The 15,368-nt window shown below is 40.6% G+C and overlaps 1 protein-coding gene across 1 annotated transcript in view; it reads left to right on the top strand.

Annotated features, from left to right (window-relative positions):
• The first annotated feature begins 11,203 nt into the window (after window positions 1-11,203).
• LOC114685776 (isopentenyl-diphosphate delta-isomerase 2-like) overlaps window positions 11,204-15,368 on the top strand; it is a 15,400-nt gene continuing 11,235 nt past the window's right edge. The window contains exons 1-4 of the mRNA XM_037206461.1: window positions 11,204-12,077; window positions 13,238-13,330; window positions 14,828-14,958; window positions 15,078-15,365. Of these exons, the coding sequence (XP_037062356.1) occupies window positions 11,897-12,077; window positions 13,238-13,330; window positions 14,828-14,958; window positions 15,078-15,365 (693 nt within the window). The 5' untranslated portion in view covers window positions 11,204-11,896. The remainder of the gene's footprint in view (window positions 12,078-13,237; window positions 13,331-14,827; window positions 14,959-15,077; window positions 15,366-15,368) is intronic.

Genomic DNA, 15,368 nt, shown 5'->3' with positions numbered 1-15,368 from the left:
AAAGTTTTAACTAAGTTTGTGATTTTATGTTGGCTGCATTCATAGCAATCCTGGGATGCAGGTGGCCCAGTGGCCACAGGTTGGCCATGCCTGCCTAGAGCTTCTGGTTTGGGCTTGTGTCTGAGTCTGAAGGTATTTACATAATAGACAGCTTAAAGAACAGAGGACCGGAATAACACAAATAAACTGAGAAGTGTTGAAAGGAAAAAAAATGGAAGCAAAGCCTGAAATTGGCCCCATCAACACTGATATGGCCTAAGTGACAGGCTCGGGATGCACGGTAACCTCAACTTAGAGAATTCAGATACTGGAGCACAGCAAGTCTGGTATCCAAAGTAAAATGGAATCCAGTGTGGAATTCACACCCTTTGAAATAGAAGCCTCAGCAGGAAGATTGAAGGATGAATGCTGCTACTGTTTTCCCAGCAGGATGAGAAACCTTGAGTGCTTGAGTGCGGAGGGATTATTTCCCATTGACCGAAAGGCTGGTATATTAATGGGAACTGTACCATTGGGTACAACTGAAACCCTCTTAGAATTTTTATATCCAGTAATCTGTGTGACAAACACAATGTCAGTGATAGACATGTGTCTTGGTTGGGGTTACTTTTGCTGCGATAAAACATCATGACCAAAGAAACTTGGGAAGGAAAGGGTTTATTTGACTCATGCTTCCACAACACAGTTCATCATCAAAGGAAGTCAGGACATGAACTCAAGCAGGGCAAGGACCAGAAGGCAGGAGCTGATGCACAAGTCATAGAGGAGTGCAGCTCACTGGCCTTCTTCTCATGGCTTGCTCAGTCTGCTTTCCTATAGAACCCAGATCACCACCCACCATGGGCTGCGCCTTCTTCCATCAATCACTAATTAAGAAAATGCCCTACAGGCTTACCTACAGTCAGATCTTGTGGAGGCATTTTCTCAATTGAGGCTCCCTCCTCTCCCCTGACCCTAGCAAGTGTCAAGTTGACACAAAACATGATTGAATTAAGGGGCACGGGTTGAAAACAGCTCCTTCAGAAAACCCAAGAGAACTAGCTGACACGGAGCCACCATTCCATCATTCAACAAGTGCTTAATGTACTATTTAACAAAGCCTTCCTTAATTCCATCTGAAAGTCACTGAGCACTTGTTCTGGGTCCTAATGACTACATTTCTTCTTCCTTTGTTTCGTCCACTGAAATACTATTCTGTCAAGTAAATCCTGGCTTTGTGTGCATTGTTGAGTGTGATTTGTACCAATACTAGTTCTCTTAGTTCCTCCTCCCATGTTTGAACAACTTTACCTACTCAATAATTATCTTTATCAGGATTTCTATAGGGATAAAATTCTCCGATCATAGCTACTTAGCAGAAAGTTATCCTTTGGTCACTGAGAGTAGAATCACCTGGAAGGAAACATTAGGGTAAGTGTGCCTCAGGGTGATGCACATGTAGAAATTTTTTAATAATTAATTTCAAGGAAAACTTGACCCAGAATTTTTATAGAAAGTCATAGGAACAAAGAAGAATGATCTTGAATCCACGGGGACATTCTCAACAGTTCACACTAGCTTGGCTTTCTCCTGAGGTGAGGAAATCCCAAAGCTCATTGACTTGGTTAGGCAGGCAGCCAATGGGCTCCAGGACACCCTCTTGAACCCTACCCACCTCCCAGCACTGTCCCTGGGGTTACAGGTGCTCACTGCTGCACTTGGCTTTTTACCTTATGCTGTGGATCTAGGTCCTCATGCTTATAGGACAGACACTTGGCTAACTGAACCATCTCCTCAGCCCCTAAACTGTCACTTCTCTAAATACGCATTCCCAGCTCCTTTTTCATGTAGGCAGGATGCCATTTTAAAATTCTGGGTTTTTTCCCAAATGTTTTTCCAAATCTATAAGACACTCAGAGGCTAGAAAGATGCTACCCATGTAATGAAACCTTTGTATTTCTTCACAGAAGAAGGGCAGGATCTCTGAAGACCCATGACTGTCCATCTGAAACAAGTACTAGGAATCAGCAGTGAAAGGAATACTGAAGCAAAACTTTTGCAAGATCCAAGACGGCATGAACAGATTCTATCACTTGCTTCCTCAAAAGAGCAATGTGGAGTACAGTGGAAGGGTGGGGAGGCACGGCTTTATTTAGATTGCCATCATCCACAGAGGTTCTCCATGGTCAGGCTCACCTCCTCATCCTGTGGTGTTGCTATGGACCTTTTGAACATCTTCCCATCTCCATGGAACTAGGAGGGGCTGATCTAATCAAATATTGGCATATTTGCCATCACATGACCTGAATGGGTCCTTTTACTTTTTGGACCCTACCCCACAAACACACACACAGAGGAGCCTCCTATTTGTTGACGATTGTAGAGGTGGAATGACTGAACTTCATGACTGTAGAGAGATAAAATGTGGTAGACTAGAGCCAGATTGCTATTTGCAGTTTCTTTGAAAGCTATTCATTGCCAACTTCTTTGTTACTATCCAACTCTAATACATATTCTTAGAAAAACACTAGTCTTTAGCAATTTGAAAGTCTAAAAATGTCACTAGAAAACATCCGAGTTATTTAACAGAGATTTCCCATTTTCCTAGCGTAATGGACCTATCCATTGTGCTTCACCAACCTATTTGGTAAATGTCTTGATTTTTTGCTTTATTTGCTCTATAACTAATAAAATCTCATGCGATTGCACTTCCACAGTGGAACATGGAATTTGAGATAACCTGCATCTGTGTTCCCAGGCTATGAGCACTCATATTTTAATCCATAATAATCTCTTGTTACCTTTTAGGGTGAGAGTTGTGCTTTTGTGTTGACAGTTTGGTGTTGACAAATCTGAGCCCCCAAAGACAATCTACTTTCACCAAAGCAGTCACCCAGATAGGCACCAGATACCCTTGTGCCCAGCCATCTGGCATTACCTGTTCAGGTGGATTGGATTGTTAGGGAGCTCTTTCTGGACTGGAACCTCCCTTGGTTTTGTTGATGGTCCATTGGTCTATTCTGAGCTTTTTTCAGATTGATTTGGTACCATTTTTGTTTGCTTTCAGTATGTGGTTTAAGACATCCATTTTGTTTGTGTGCTTATTTTGTCTTTTTCTTCTGTCATTTCTCTGTTGTCTAATTTGAAAAAAGGGAAAGGGCTGGAAGGGAAACTGCTGTTTGGTACTTTAACTGCTTCTGTGTTTTATAATTATGTTAATTCAACTCATAAGTATTTGAGAAAAATGGGAAAGCTAACTAAAAATAGCTTGGCTTTACTCTTCCCTCAGTGGGGAACATTGGAGCCTGTATTATTGGGATTTCTTTTTCTCACTATACTGAAAGTTTTAGCCAGTATAGTTGAAGATCATAAATGAACAGGCTGCTTTAATTACAATTTAAAAATTTATCAAGAAAAATCATTAAAGGAGATGTTAAAAATGAATGGGAAATTAAGAAAAACTTAGAGGTTATGTTAAAGCTAAAGAAAAACTCTGAAAAATCTGTTGTTGACCGTCTACTTTCTCTGACCTTGCCTATCTATTCTTTCTCTCTAATCAAGACAGAATTCTACATCAAAGAAAAAGACAGTTATGGCCTGGTTCAGGATCAAAGCTATCGGGGAGAAGATCCCATAAAATATTAAAAATTCTAATTTTTAGCCAGAAAGTGGTAGTGCATACCTTTAATCTCAGAACTCAGGAGGCAGATCTCTGAGTTCAGAGCCAACCTGGTCTACAGAGTGAGTTCCAGGACAGCCAGGGCTACCCAGAGAAACTCTGTCTCAAAAAACTAAAAATAAATAAAGTGTTGAACATTATATCATCACAACGCTGCAACTGAGGACAGCAGAGATACTTGTACCATCCATTAGAATGGTCACGCCCAAGACTCAAAAGGATGTTTACAACAGGGGTGTGCATTCTATCTGTGTGAAACAAAACGTCATCTTCTTTTTTCTTTTCATGTGTATGTGTGTGAGTCGTACATGCCTGTGGGTATGTGTGTTTCATTTGTGTATGGGAACATGTGCATGCATGTGGTTGTCTGAGGTTTATATGAAGAATCTTCCTTGATTGTGCTTCCACCTTATTTTACCTTTTTAAAAAGGAATCGGTGAATATTTCATTTATTATTGGCTAGGAAAACCCTACAGTGAGGACGTTAAAAACCACCTTATTCTTTAAGGTGGGGAGGGTCTCTCAGCTAAACCCAGAGTTCATTGATAGAGCCAGTCTTGCTAGCAAGCTTGTTGGGAGATCCCATGTCTCCACCTTTTGAGGCTGGAATTACAGGCAGACCCCATTGCTTACCTGGCATTTTCATGGATTCTGAACAATCTGGACTCTAGTCTTCTTGTTGGTGCAGCTCTAAAACTAACCATATTCTTACCAAACCTCCCAACACCTTTGTGCTTAGGTGTCTATTCTAATGAGTTGAAAACATCCACACAAATGCCTGCACATAGATATTAATAAGCAGTTCCATTCATAATTGCCAAAACCTGGAAGCAATGAGCGAATCCTCCAGGAAGTTAATGAATAATCCAATGTGTTATATGCAGTGAGTGGAATACTAGTCAATGCTATCAGGAAAGAAACCATCAAACTACAAGAAGACATGAATTTAGCTTAAAGTGAAAAGAAGTCAATCCAGAAAGAATACGTAGCATATGATCCCAACTACAGGACATTCCTGGAAAGGAGGGGCGGTTCAGTGAGCTATAAAAAATAAGAAAGGACATGGAAGTTTGGAGGAGAACTTGCAGGGAGGAATCCATGAGGAGCTGGTGGTGGGTGGGGTGGGTGGGTGAGCATGATAGAAATACATTGTATGCAAGTATGAGATTATCAAATAACAAATTTAAAATATTAAAAAGAAAGTTAAGAGGCTGGAGAGAAGGGTCAGCAGTTAAGAGCACTTGTTGCTCTTACAGAAGAACTGGTTCCTAGCACTCACTTGGCAGCTCATGGGCATCTATATCTCCAGTTTCAGGGGATCTGACACCCTCTCCTGGCCTTTGGGGCATTAGGCATGCATGTGGTATACATACAAAATGCAGGAAAGACACCCATACACATAAGATAAAATAAACGTAATTTTTTAGATGGAGACAGTTAAAAGATCAGAAGTGACAGAAGTAGAAATAAGGGAAGGTGTCAGAGCATAGAGAATGAATTTGATGTTGAAATCCTCTGGAGGGCTATTCAGTGAAACTCTGATTCATTAATCAGGTTCATCTCTGATCAACAGTGAAACTCCTGTGTGTGGTACTACAATGGAGATTATGTGTCATTATAAATCTGTCTAAACTCTGAGTGTACACCAAGAATTAACCTTGTTGCAAACTGCTGATCTTATATGTCAGTAGGAGGCCACTGTAGGGTCACTGATAGTAATAAAATGTACCTTACTAAAGCAAGGCCTTAATAACAGGAAGGGAGTGGTATGCATATGTGGAGAGTATATGAAAATGTGCTTTCTTCTCATTTTACTATAAACGAAAACTCCTCTAAAGTAATCTATTAGCTTAAAAGAAAAATACCAAACAGCAAACATAAGGGAAAAAATCTGTACTACCCTCAAATTGATAAATCATATCTTTAAAAATAACAATGAAATTAATAAATCATGAATTGATTGATACAAATAGAGAGAGAGCATAAATTACTAAACTTGAGAGTGATGTGACTCCATCCCTGTGTCTATAAGGGATGTTTGACTATTTGATTCTTAAGAGGTGTGCTTTTAAAATCTTCCTATAAAAGGGGATACAACTGGGATGGCCTCACTAGTGAGTTCTGCCAAACATTTGAAAAGAAAATAGGATGAATGGTAGTTCACAGACGGAGCACATGCTTGGCAAATGCAAAGCCCCGGGTTTCATCTCCATCACAGCATGATGGCATAAACAAATAATAGAAAATAATATCAGTTCTTCATAGGGTCTTCCAAGAAGTAGAGATAGAAAGTTCCAAGACTGCCAGGGCTACATTGAGAGACCCTGTCTCAAAAAAAAAAAAAAATCATTGAATTTAGATGGACAAGGGGCTGGGCATGTGGTTCAGTGGGTAAAGCACTTTCTTCCCTGGCAGTCCTGGAACTCACTATGTAGACCAGGCTGGCCTTGAATTCACAAAGATCCACCTGTCTCAGCCTCCTAAGTGCTAGGATTAAAAGTGTGTACCACCATACCTAGCAAGTCCAGCCTGGGCTACCGTTTTTCAAAGATACTATGCTGGCTAGTCTTATGTCAACTTGATACATAAATTAAAGTTATCTAAAAGGAGGGAACTTTAATTGAAAAAAATGCCTCCATAACATCTGGCTGTAAGGTATTATCTTAATTACTGATTAACGGGGGTGGGGGCATTGTGGGTGGTGCCATCCCTAGGTTCTATAAGAAAGCAGGCTGAGCAAGCCATAGGGAGCAAGTCAGTAAGCAGCACCCCTCCATGGCCTCTGCATCAGCCCCTGCCTCCAGGTTCCTGCCCTGTTTGAGTTCCTGTCCTGACTTCCTTTGATGATGAACAGCAATGTGGAAGTGTAAGCCAAATAAATCCTTTCCTCTCCAACTTACTTTTTGGTCATGGTGTTTCATTGCAGCAATAGAAACTCTAACTAAGAAGTTCAAATGCAAGTTTTTTGTTTTGTTCTGGTGTGTGTGTGTGTGTGTGTGTGTGTGTGTGTGTGTGTGTGTGTGTCCTTCATATATGCACCTCTTTGTCTAATCCTTTTAACTCAAATCTATTTACATTTCTTATTACTTGCTTTCAATTTTTATTGTCATTTTATATCAGTTAGTATTTTTCCTACATGTATGCCTATGTACCACATGCCTCCAGTGCCTGTAGAGGCCAGAAAAGGGCATCATATCCCCTGGAACTAGAGTTACATACAGTTGTAGTCACAATATGGGGCCTGGAATCAAACCTAGATCTTCAAAAGAACAGTCAGTGCTCTTAAGCATCATTCTACCCCTAATTACTTGCTTTTCTTGATCTTGTATCCATGTCTTGCTCTATATCCCATTGATAGCTCATGTCCTTTCTGTTGCTTCTTGTTCGTCTCCATATAATATAATATAATATAATATAATATAATATAATATAATATAATATAATATAATATAATATAATCATCTTTTCCCAGTAATCTCTTGGTTTTTCTCATCCCCCTTCCTGCAGCTTCTATGGGCATTGTCATGGTTATTGACTGCCACTCTGAAAACTGGATTGCTGGGTCTTGCTCAGTGATAAAGCCCTAGCAAGGCGTTGAGTTCCCTGTCTGCACTGAAAAACAATATATATTACAGTCATGCAATCTCTTTTAAGAAAATTCTTTGAGGGCTGGAGAGATGGCTCAGAGGTTAAGAACACTGACTGCTTTTCCAGAGGTCCTGAGTTCAAATCCCAGCAACCACATGGTGGCTCACAACCATCTGTAATGAGATCTGGTGCCCTCTTCTGGCCTGCAGTCATACATGCTGTATACATAATAAATAAATAATAAATCTTAAAAAAAAAAAAAGAAAAAGGAAATTCTTTGAGTTATTCAATCACAATCTCTCTTTTTCTTCTTCCTTCTATATCTTCTATGTCTTCTGACTTCTTTCCTTTCATTCTTTCTCTTTCATGATATGTGTTTTTGTGTTCTATATATCAGATCCTGAATTCTCAGAGAACCCAGTGACAACCTTCCCCCTACTAGACCCTGGAACACATTATAAAGGGATGCAGAATACTGATTGAATTTGCCTATAGTGCTTTCTGTGCTTAATTTGGCAGAGTTGGTACTAGAGATTGTGAGCCACCATGTGGTGCTGGGACCTGAACCTGGGTCTTCTCCAAAAGCAATAAGCTCTCTTGACAACTAAGCAATCTCTCCAGCCCCTATGCAACATTTTAAAATGTTTTTTTTATTGTTTCATTGTTTTAAATGTAGGGCAATATAGCCTGCCAATAAATTTATCAATGTGCCATTTATGGATATTAGTTTCTTTGTCTTGTCCTTTTAAAAAAGATTTATTTATTTTTATTTTATGTGTATCTGTAAGTGCCTAGGTGTCTGAATGTGTACCATATGCATGCAGTGTCCATAGAGGCTAGAAGGGAGCATCAAGTGTCCTGAACTGGATTTACAGATGGTTGTGAGAAGCCACAAGGGTGCTAAGAACTGAACTTGGGTCCTCTGCAAAAGCAACAAGTGCATCCATCTCTCCAGCACCCTGTTTTGTCTTGTTTTTGGCAGGCCTCACTATGTGGGCTAGGTTGGTCTTGAACTTCTGATCTTCCTGCTTCATCTTTTGGAGTATTGGAGCCACAGGTATATACCACCACACGAGGCCTGTCAGTGATGAGAATGCTGAATGAATCACACGTGCTATAATATGAATCTTTCTGTCATCACTTACTAAATTATCTCACAGTATAGTTTCCTTACTGTTTTGAAGTATAGACATATGTTATTAATATTTAATGTTGTTTATGGATAATATGAAAACATTATCTATAGTTTCAATTTTGTCACTGTTTGAGTCTATTATATGGACCCAAATACAGATACTTCATGAACTCTTGAAAATACTTCTTTTCGTAGGATATTGAGTTTTATCTACAAATATTTCTAACTTCCGTTCTGCTCTCTTCATTGTTTTTGTTGTATGTTTTTACTTTAAGTTGGGCATTCTTTTAGAAACTGTCGGAGTGATAAAGCCCCTTCATCAGCTAGAGGAATCATGAGTATGTTACTTTTGTTGTTGTTGTTTTTCAAGACAGGATTTCTTTGTGCAGCCTTGGCTGTCCTAGAGCTCTCTCTGTAGACCAGGTTGGCCTCAAATTCACAGAGATCTGCCTGCCTCTGCCTCCTGAGTGCTGGGATTAAAGGTGTGTGCCACCTCCGGCCGGCTGAGTATGCTACTTTTAAGTGCTGAGTATGTTACTTTTAAGTGAGGGTTAACTTTATGTGGGAACTTAATTGCACTATGCTCAGATGCAAATCAAATATTATTTCTTTGTGTGTCTGGGTAATGGTTAATCTTCATTGGCAACTTCAAAGAAATAAATAAATACATTTTTAATAAATTCATAATCACCTATGAGACACACTTCTGGACAGCTCCTGGGCTGGAGTTCCAGACCGAATAAAAAGCGGAGGGGGTGTGCATGTGTGAGAAAGATACCTGAATACTAGCATTCATCTTTGTCTCTTTGTTATCTACAGTGATGTAACTAGCCACCTCACTCTCCCATGCACACAGTTAAGGCCTTTCCTGCCATCATAGGCGGACTCCTCAAACTGTCAGCTAAAATAAACATTCTTTCCATAATTTGCTTTTGTTGGGTGTTTTCTCATAGAAACAAGAGAAGTAATTACCACAATTTGTGAGGGAGTTTCCAGAAGAGATTAGCACTGAATTTATAGATTAAATAGGAGAGAATAGCCTGCCAATGGGCTGGACATCATCTGTTCTTCAGAAAGCTTGAACAGAATAAAAGGGCAGAAGGGAGAATCCTGTGTCTCCACTGTACTGAGACTTTGGTCTCCTGCCCTCTGACTGGAGAACTATTCATATAGTAGGTTCCTTTATATTTAAATTATATATTTATGCTTTTCTATGATTTTCTACTATATCTATACATTTTTATTCTAAAATAAGAATGTTTGATAACTTGGTGATATTAGGTCTGTCATATATTAGGAAGATAAAGTGTTGTATTTTGGTTTTCTCTTTTTCTTTGTTCATGGTTTTCCTGACTTGCAGAAAGGTGGTTTAAACTTACTTATTAACCATTTAGTTGTGTCTTGAAATTTCTGCTATTATTGTTGTATCTAAAAAGGCTTTTCCTAACAAAATATCGCATACCCTGCTCATGCATGTATTTTTCTAGTTCTTTTATGCATTCACTTTTTATAATTCAACTTTAAATTCATTAGGATATATTTAATAGAGCATCAGAGGCAAGAATATAACTTTGTTACTTTCAAAAATGTATCAGTTATATCATCAAATCTCAAATAATTAATCTTTCCCTATCTATTTGGGATGCTATCTAATCCTACACTATAAATGTTAAGCCTAAATTGTTAACCCCCTTTTAAGGGGTAAATTTGTGTTTTAAAAAAAAGGTATTTGTGTTAAAATAATTTTCTACGATCATCTATTTCACAAAGCAAATCATCTAGTAATAGAAAATGGTTTGTTATGTCCCACAGCACTATGGTGTGATCTGCCCAGTTGTGAAAGTGAGTAATGCCTAGAACATTCTTTTAGGAGTTAAATAATAAACTTGAAAGAAAATAGATAGCTGAACAAGCAGGGCATAGTGAAAAGACAAGACACAGAGAGTTTGGGGTGTGTTTATTTTTATAAAAAAACACTAGGAACTGCAGACATCCTAACTGTTGTCCTTGCACACTTAAAGGTATGAGTGGTTCATAGTTGAGCTGGAGCATCACTACACATTTTCCAATATCCAGGAGTGGTTAGTGTGTGTCCTTTCTCTCTAGGAACTCTCTCACTGATCAAGTCATGTATGTATTTGTTAAATTTTTCTTCTGTTTTTTCCCTACCCCATATTCAGAAATCCAGTTAAGCAGCTTCTTTGCTGAGACAGTGAGACAATAAGCAATGCAAAATAATGAGCGCATGAAGATAAGTGGCAGAAATGAGAAAATGTCTCTAATTTCACTGTTCATTTCTTATTAACCTATTAGCTGTATATGATGATGGGTGTGGTGATACAGTGTGTGTCCCCCAATCTATTGTGCACCCTAATAAAGCTTATCTGAGCATCAGAGGGAAAAGCCAACCACTATATTAAACGTAGAAGTCAGGCAATGGTAGCACACACCTTTTATCTTAGCATTCAGGAGGCAGAAATCCATCCGGATTTCTGTGAGTTCAAGGCCACACTGGGGAACAGAGCCAGGCATGGTGACACACGCCTTTAATCCCAGCACTAACCATAGAGGTCTGGAGGTCTGTATAGACAGACAAGAAATGATGTAGGTGGGCGGAGAGAAGTGAGATGCAGAACCAAAAGGCATATAGGCATGGGTAGACAGGAAGTAGTTCTCTTTGGCTGAGGATTTCCAAGTAGTGAGAACATGGCTGGCTTCTTTCTGCTTTTCTTTTATTTTTTTTTTCTTTCTGCTTTTCTGATCTCTCAGTTCTTACCCTAATGTCTGGTTCTGAATTTTTTTTTATTAATAAGACTGTTTAGCAATGTCTTACAAATGGGTCTCATTATGACATTTTCATACATAAGGAATTGACCATATTTATCTCCCTCTTCACATTTCTTTAAAGAGAGTGAAGGCCAGGCATAAGGACCCATGCCAGTCATATCAGTACTTATAATGCTTTTGCTGAAAGATAGTGAGTTTAACTGAGCCTAACCTGGGCTAACTAGCAAAATTGTCTTGAACACACAAACAAGAGGAAAAGGATGATGGAAAGATTTGGTGAAAATAAATGTTACTGACAATATGTTCTTAGAGAATCCATTTGACACTAAGCAGGATGCACCAGCCTTTCTGTGGGTGAACACAACTTTCTAGAAAGGCTATAGAATGTCCCCACGTCTGTTCAAACCTTCAGACCATTGTTTAAAAATGTCACAAGCAGCATTACCTGTACTTTTCGTCAGCATTTATTCCTTTTGTGGGGGTTTACTTTTGAATCTTCTTTGAAAAGACTCTAGGGAGCATGAGGGCTATGTTCTCACTCAGAAAGTCATCAAGACCTTCTGTCCAAGAGATACAATTGGAAGCACATTATGCCCCTGTTGTAGCTAACGAAGGTGCTGCATCAGTGTATAGTATTTTTGTCACTGAGAGATGAAGGCATGTAATGATCTTTGAGGTGTTTGGTAACAAACAGCAAGAAATGAGATGATGATATTCTTCACGCAAAGATGAAACTGTATGTGTCCATTTCATGTCAGATCACAGACATGTCTGATGCCACTGTTGACTGGATTGATGGACACCAGCTACAGCGTTTAGATCAAATGCTGATTGTTGTTGATGAAAATGACAAGGTCATTGGTGCAGACACCAAGAGGAATTGTCATCAGAATGAAAACATCGAGAAAGGTAGCACCATAGTTTTGCTTTGTCTACTGTGCAATAATCATTCATTCATTCATTTATTCATTCTTTTTCTCTCTCTTCCTCTCTCTCTCCCTTCTTCCCTCCTTATTTGATAAAGAAACAGAAGAGAAAAATGTAGGTTTTCCCATAAAAAGAGTACACAGACTTCAGGAGTGGATTCTGAGAAACTCACTTAGACAGGATTATCTGTTTAACCAACCACTGTCAGAATCCGGAACCTTGCAACCCTGTGGGCAGCTATGCATTTCCCTCTGAAATCCCATGGGACAGGAATCCCGAGAGGTTCAAAAGGAGTTCCCCATCCTGATGTTCAATCAGATCCCTTAAGCCCCATCATCCCTCGGGAGGTGTTGGATTATTTAGGTGTTTTTTGTCTATCTATCTGTCTGTTTGTTAAGACAGTCTTATTGTGTGGCCCTGGCTGGTCTGGAACTTGCTAGAAAAATCAGGCTGATCTCAAACTCAGAGATCTGCCTCCAGAGTGCTGGGAACAATGATATGCATCACCAAGGCCAGCTCAACCTGCCAATCTCATCCAGCTCTCCTCATCTCTCTGATTTCTTCTCACTAGACATTTCCACTCACCTACCCCTATTCTGCCACTAGGCTATAAGTGCCCACTTGTCCATTTTATATTCAGAGTTGATCCCAAATCTATACTGAGGTCTCTTTTCTCTCTATTACAATAGTCCTGAATAAAATCTTTTTGTCCTGATTTTGCCTCACTACCATCTAGACCTGATTTCCCTAACAAGTTTAAAATATTTGTCTCGAGTTTTGTCAAATAAGTTTAATAAGCTACAGGCTATAAAACATCACTTTTGGTAACCATGGTCCTGTGAAGCATACAACTGCTATAAGCATCCATTTTTCTTTTACAACACAGACTGAAGACAGTGCAGGCAATCATCCTGTGGCTGTGCTGCGTGCTCACACTCAGACCTTTGCATTTGCAACTATACTGCGTGCTCACACTCAGACCTTTGCATTTGCAACCACCCTGTGGCTGTGCTGGGTGCTCACACTCAGACCTTTGCATTTGCAACCATCCTGTGGCTTTGCTGGGTGCTCACACTCAGACCTTTGCATTTGCAACCATTCTGTGGCTGCTGGGTGCTCACACTCGGACCTTTGCATTTCAGGGCTGCTCCACCGAGCCTTCAGTGTTGTTCTGTTTAACTCAGAGAAGAAGGTTCTGATTCAGCGCCGAGCAGACACGAAACTTACTTTCCCGGGTGAGTTCATCATAACTCAAAGAGAACAGGTCCATGTGATGTGATCGGGAGAAATACGTGACACAAGTTACCCGGCTATACACGACAGCTTTCTGGAGGAACTAGTCAGACACATGCTTGTCAGCCTGTGTTGCTCCAAGGTGCTGGGTTAGCATGTCTTGTTTGATCTGCTTCTTTAACTGGGATCCGTAAGAGTGTCTGGCTTGTTTGTTTCCCCCTGTTTACCTGTTGTTTTGTGTGAAATGAAAGCCTATTTACTTATTTAGTCCTAGGGGTTAAACCCAGGGGCAAGCACACTACCATTTGCCCACATTCTGGGCCCTTCGTTTTCACTTTTATTTTGAGACAGGTAATTGCCCTTGAATTTGTAATCCTTCCATCTCAACTTCCTGAATAGCTGAATGCTCTCTTCCCACACCAGGTCCAGCAGCAACGCTGTTTAAATGCAGAAGAATTTACTGGTCTAAGAATCTGAAGGACTATGATAAGCAACATTTAGCATAAAGATTAGGAGATAAAAATAAAACAATACCTGGACTGAGGGATATCTTTTCACAGACCTGCCATTTCTGATTGTCACACAATCCAGGAGTTAGTAATCCATCACACAGATCCCCTGGACCTGGAGTGTAGAGACCCACAGAAGTTTCCTAGTAGGAACTTACTCAGGGTCTGAGAATCTGAGCTTGCTTTACCCAGCAGGGCTGCATAAGGGGATGATTTGACCATGGGCATGTTTACCACATGTTTGGAAGGGTCTACATTTGGCTGTGTGGTGTGCTTTGATCTAGCAAGGGGGAGGTCTTTTGCCCTGCCCCTGGGCATTATTATAAAAAGCCTTTTGAATAAACGGGAAGGCCATTGGGTATTGACCGAGGTCCTCGCAAAGCTGTCCTATGTTTCTGTCTTTCTCCTCTTTGCTAATCTATCTAATATTTTCTGATCCTACTCTCCTCCTCATAGGAACCCTTGAAACGGTAGGAGCTGACCGTCCACACTAGAGTTACAGGCATTTGTGAACTGCCTCATGTGGGTGCTGGGAACTGAACTCAGATCCTCTGTAAGAGCAATAAGTGCTCTTAACCACTGAGCTATCTCTCTAGCTAATAGCTCAACACTATCAAGTGAGGCCTCTGCTTCCTCGCACCACCTCGAAACCAATCCAGGCTGTCCATAGCGCTTAGCTCTTCCTGCTGTCAGGTGGCATTTCTGGGTCTTTGCACAAACCTATACGAGAACCGCTCCCTGTCCTGAGGCTCACTTAGTGCAACAAGTGTGTGGGCAAGCTTTGCTTTTGCAGGAGGGGCAGGGGAGCAGTCAGAGCTGTTGGTTCTTAGGAGTACATCTCACAGCCCTGGGAGCAGGGACTCAGCCCCTGTCTGCCTTTCTCATCTGCCATGTCTTGATGGGCTTCCCTGTGAGAGCTGCAGGTCTGTTTCATCTATTCTATCTCCAGGAATAAATAAGAGGATTGTTCCTCGTGTGTGTTCTTTCTAGGGCACTTTACTGACTCCTTTTCCAGCCATCCACTAAGTAATCCTGAAGAATTGGAAGAGAAAGATGCCTTGGGTGTGAGGAGGGCAGCCCTGAGACGTCTGCAGGCTGAGCTGGGCATCCCCGAGGACCAGGTACCAATGTCTGCCCAATAACAGTTGTGGCAGCAGAAATCCAAGGAACTTGCTTCATTTCTATGTATATTCTGTATTTTACACCAATTTTGTTTACATTGCATCAATTTCTGCCACAGGTTTCTCTAGAGGACATCGTGTTTATGACAAGATATCATTATAAGGCGAAATCAGATGTGGTCTGGGGAGAACATGAAGTCTGTTACCTTCTGCTTATCAGGAAGGATGTCACTATCAGCGCAGATCCCAGTGAAATCAGCAGCTTTGACTACCTGACCCGGGAGGAACTGGAAGGGCTCCTGGAGAGAGGGGCCCGGAGCGAAGTGAAAGTCACTCCCTGGCTGAGAATCATTGCGGAGAAGTTCCTGTACGGGTGGTGGCCTTACTTGGATGAAGTGACCCAGTTTGTA

The sequence above is a fragment of the Peromyscus leucopus genome, chromosome 5, assembly GCF_004664715.2.
Source record: "Peromyscus leucopus breed LL Stock chromosome 5, UCI_PerLeu_2.1, whole genome shotgun sequence".
Classification (NCBI taxonomy): domain Eukaryota; kingdom Metazoa; phylum Chordata; class Mammalia; order Rodentia; family Cricetidae; genus Peromyscus; species Peromyscus leucopus.
This window is presented reverse-complemented; position numbering and strand designations above follow the sequence as displayed.